Genomic DNA, 4,726 nt, shown 5'->3' with positions numbered 1-4,726 from the left:
AGCTCACACAGTTCACAGGCAACAAATCGGCTTACCCGGTGTATATGACCCTAGGCAACATCCCGAAGGCTCTGCAACGTAAGCCCTCGGAACACACATGCGTTAGTGCATTGCAGGGGTACGGCCAACCCGCGCAGGTCACGGGTACGGGTACTCGCGGGTAGGGGTCCGGGTAGCGATTTCCGTACCCGCATACCCGCCCTGCAGCCGTGTGGGTATTGCCAAAAGAGGCAACCCCGCGAGCGCCCAAACTCGCGGGGATGCCTCTGCTCCCTCTCCCTCTACCAGGTCGATTCGTGCACGGCCTCAGGCACCGCAACACTGCGCATGCGCGCGCGCGGCGAACTCCTATGGCAAGGGCCCTGCGCGCAAACGCAACCGACGAACACCGCGGGCCTGGACGCAGCCACGAAGCGATGCACTGGGCGTGGACGACGAATGGACGGCGGGCGTAGAGGACGAGCGGACGGGCGAGGGCGAGGGCGAGGGCGAGGACGAGGACGAGTACCAGGTGAGTCCAGGCACCGCGAGTGGGCTTACTAACAGTAAGTACAGGGCGCGGTGACGTGCAGCACGACACGCACGACGACCGCGAGCACGCAGGGCCAATGCTCTGCGTGTAGACACGGCTGACGAACAGGCGGCGGGCGGACGAGCGACAGCACGTCAACCGCGAGCGCGCTGGGCAACTGCCCAGCTCGCAAACGCACCCGACGAACGCGCGCAAAACGAGCGGGTGGGCTAGCGAGCCTGTGGACAGGTACGTAGGCTGCGGGTGTGGACACAGAGTCGGAGGGGCCTGCAAGAGAGTGGGCGGAAGAGCGGGTTGGTGATCGGGTGAACGGGTGCATGAGTGGATGGAGCTCGCCGGGGAGCTGGAAGGTGGGACGACGGGCAGCAAGCGGGAAGTCGAGCGGGCGGGCAGGTAGACGAACGGACCAACAGGCAGGTAGGTGAGCAGACAAACGGGGGAGGGGTGGGCACAGGGCGCGGCGTCGTGCAGCACGACACGCACGGCAACCGCGACCGCGCTGGGCAAGTGCACAGCGCGCAGACACGGCCGACGAACGCACATGCAAGCAAACGGGCGGGCGGACGAGCGCGCGGAAGAGTGAACGCCTAGGTGAGCAGTCGGACGAGCGGACAAATGGGAGAGCTCACGGTCAGCAGAAATACGGGAAGGTGGGCGGGCAGGCGAGGAGAGGGGCGGGCGGGCAGGCGGGGAGAGGGGCAGGCGGGCAGGCAAGCGGACGGGCAAGCGGACGAGCAAGCGGATGAGCAAGCCGGAACGCGCGACGACACGCACGGCAACCGCGAGCGCGATGGGCAAATGCCCGGCGCGCAGACACGGCCACCAAACGTGCGCGCCGCGAGGCGGGAGAACGAGCTGGCACGCCAGTTGGCACGGACGGGGACACGGTGCGGACGCGCACCACACGCATACCGGCCACGAGCGTGCTGGGCGAATGCCCAGCACGCAGACATGGCCGATGAACGTTGGGCGGGCAAACGGGCGAGCGAAGGACGAGTGAGGGTGGGCACACCAACAAGGCGGAACGGCGGGCGGGCGGCACGTACAGACGGGAAGCATGTGGACGCTCCCGTCTGCGGGTGCGGAGCTGTCGGGGGACGCGCGGGCGGATGGCAGGAACGCGCGAGCACGAGTGCGGAGGACCGCGAGCGAGGAGGATGGAGGGTGGGGGCATGGCAGCGAGGACAACGGGTGCACCGTTGACCCACCGGCTTGCCGCACACTCGCTCGCTTGCCCGCTCGCCTGCGCAAGCCTCCCCACCCTCTTGCACACTACCCCACTCACCCACCTATTGCTCGCCCACCCGCGCATGGACCCGCAGACCCGCGGTACCCGCACGTGACCCGCACCCGTGAAGCGGGTACGGTACCCGGCGGGTACGGGTACGGGTAAGCCCCCAGACACCCGGGGGTTTACCCGTGCAATGCACTACGCATGCGTGCTGATAGGTTACTTGTCTGTAGACAAGGTGGACGCAACTGGGCTCACCGATCGCAAGCATCGCGCTCTGGTCCAGCAGCTGTTCCACTCATCTGTCAAGATGATTCTTAAGCCTCTGATCGAGGCTGGGAAAACAGGGATTGACGTTACCGGGGGCGATGGAAAGGTTCGCCGTGTTCACCCCGTTCTCGCATCGTACGTAGCAGACTATCCCGAGCAATGCTTGGTGACTTGCGCCAAGTACGGTACGTGCAGCATTTGTCAGTGTCCCGAGTCCGGTCTTGGGGAAGACGCACCGAGAACTCCACGTCGCCAGATATGGATGCTTGATGTGTTACGCAAGGTGAAGGCGAAAGGAACGAAGGGCTCGGCACCGTTCTTCAACGCGTGCAAAGAGTTTAACGTCTCTGGCTACGTCCTCGAGCCCTTCTGGAAAGACCTACCCTATACCGACATCCATATGTGCATCACCCCCGACGTCCTCCACCAGCTCTACCAGGGCGTCTTCAAGCACATTGTCGAATGGTGCAGCGAACTTATGGACGAGAAGGAGCTCGACGCCCGTATCCGATGTCTTCCGCCCGCGTACGGAACTCGACATTTCAAGAACGGGATTTCCTCGCTCTCACAGGTGTCCGGCAGCGAGCGCAAAGACATGGCCCGCATTCTTCTGGGGTGTCTGTAGGTCGGGTCCCTAGCGCTGTCATCCACACCTTCCGCCGCTCCTCGATTTCATCTACTTAGCGCAGTATCCGACGCACAACGAGACGACCCTGTCGTACATGGACAACACGTTGAAGACCTACCACAAGCACAAATCCATCTTGAAGACCCTCGGCATCCGTGAGCACCTCGACATCCCCAAATTCCATTCCCTACACCATTACATTGACTCTATTCGTAATCTAGGAACTACTGACAACTATAATACCGAGATGTTCGAACGCTTGCACATCAACTGCGCAAAAAAAGCGTGGCGAGCATCCAATCATCGCGACGCACGACTGCAAATGGTCAAGTGGTTGGATCGCCAGGAAAAAATTGCGATGTTCGAGACGCTTCGCCAGAGGCTTCGAGAGGACTCCTGCAACACCGACGACTCTCGCGTCCCTCCAGAACCCCACCCTCACCGTCCCAGAACTGGGCTCATGATGCCCAAGCATCCGTCCGTCGTCCAGCAACCAATTCTGTCCATCGTGGACAGACATCGTGCTCGCGGATTCACCAAAGCGCTCAATCAATACGTGTACTCACTCAAACTCGGCCATCGACTTACTCCTACGGAGCTGGACAAGGCAAGCTCGTACCTACCCTTCTCACGTCTAGACGTCTACCATACCTTCAAGTTCACTACAATTCCACTTACCGACGCTCAGCCCGAACGCGACGCTGTCAAAGCCAAACCGGCTTGCGGTACCGACGCAGCGCGATTTGACACTGTGGTGGTGTTACAGGGCGATGAAGCGGAGGCAACAGGACTCCAAGGTGAGTTCACAATATCAGATCATGCTTACGTTTCATGCTTACATGCTGCGAAAACTCTAGGTACTAGGATAGGGAGGGTGAAGGTGATTTTCCGCCTCCCTTCGAAGATTCGCCAGCATGGGACGATGGCTGAGATGGAGGCACCTGAGGAATGGGCCAATGAAGGTCCATTGGCCTACGTCGAGTGGTTCGCCAAGCTCCCTGCCTCAGCGGACCCAATACACATGATGTACGACGTGCAGAAGATGCCGCTGAGAGCGGACGGGACTTCAGCGGGGGAGATCGTGCCGTTGAGAACTATTCGTCAGTCTTGTCAACTGATTCCTAAGTTCCCAAAGCCTACATCCGTTGATTTACCTGCACAAGTACCTCAAGGCAGCGCGGCACGAGCGACGGTGACGTGTGACAAAGACAGTGCAGACGGTGCGGCTGAGCGTCGATGGGCTATAAATGTCGTCGAAACGAGTGCTGAAGCCGCCGCCGGATGCGGCCAAATTTTTGTGCATTTGTCACAACCGGCGGGACCCTCAGTGACCCGTGACAAGGGTCCTTTACCGGTGTGGCGAGGGGCCTTGTGATGCGTGACCGCCGGACTGTATTGAATACTACAGTACAAGATCATTAAGTACTACAACCGTCAAACACTTGGACTACTCATGCATCGGAATACCGGGAAAGCTATATTGAACTCCCATCCGTTCGTCCGCCCGGTCATTCATCCGCCCGTTCATTCATCCGCCCGTTCATTCATCCGCCCGTTCTTTCGTCTCGTCTGCTCATCTGTCCGTCTACTCATCCGACCGTTTCATGGGCTCGCTCATTTATGTATGCGAGCGTCTGCGACAATCGCCCGCGTCGGAGAGAGCAGGCGCTTAGAACTTCACTCGCGCGCAACCACACTGCACACCGCTCAACCACACTCAACTTACCGCCATCGTACCAATCCACAGCCCGGAACGCGAGAAGCTCGAGTACAACCCAGAGCGCAACGTCAATGAGCACAGATGAAGGTCATAGGATGAGGGGCGGGTAGGACGAGGGGAGTGATGAACGAAAGAAAAGCAGAGAGATGAAAACCGAAGGTGAGCGATATATATCTATTAACACCTTTCCTTGCTAGTCACATCGCTCCAGGAAGTTCATACATTGAACGAGCAATGGGCCCGCGGTGCCTACTTGCCACCAGTCTGCAAATGCCCATGTGTACACTGGCATCCACACAGATGCCCTCTCGTCCTGCCCTCTTGCGCCGCCCGTTTTCCTCACCG

At 60.0% G+C, this 4,726-nt stretch overlaps 1 protein-coding gene across 1 annotated transcript; it reads left to right on the top strand.

The window, feature by feature from the left end:
* Positions 1 to 2,658, top strand: B0H18DRAFT_899461 (uncharacterized protein; the record flags this gene model as incomplete). The annotated part of the gene is made up of 2 exons (XM_048041445.1): positions 1 to 105; positions 1,982 to 2,658. Coding segments are annotated over 2 exons (782 nt in total), but the record flags the coding sequence as incomplete, so codon positions are not given.
* Between the last annotated feature and the right edge of the window lie 2,068 nt (positions 2,659 to 4,726).

The sequence above is a fragment of the Fomitopsis serialis genome (genome assembly GCF_022376445.1).
Source record: "Fomitopsis serialis strain Sig1Antser10 chromosome Unknown B0H18scaffold_861, whole genome shotgun sequence".
Lineage (NCBI taxonomy): Eukaryota > Fungi > Basidiomycota > Agaricomycetes > Polyporales > Fomitopsidaceae > Fomitopsis > Fomitopsis serialis.
The sequence above is the reverse complement of the archived record's forward strand: the minus strand, read 5'-3'. Positions and strand labels throughout refer to the sequence as shown.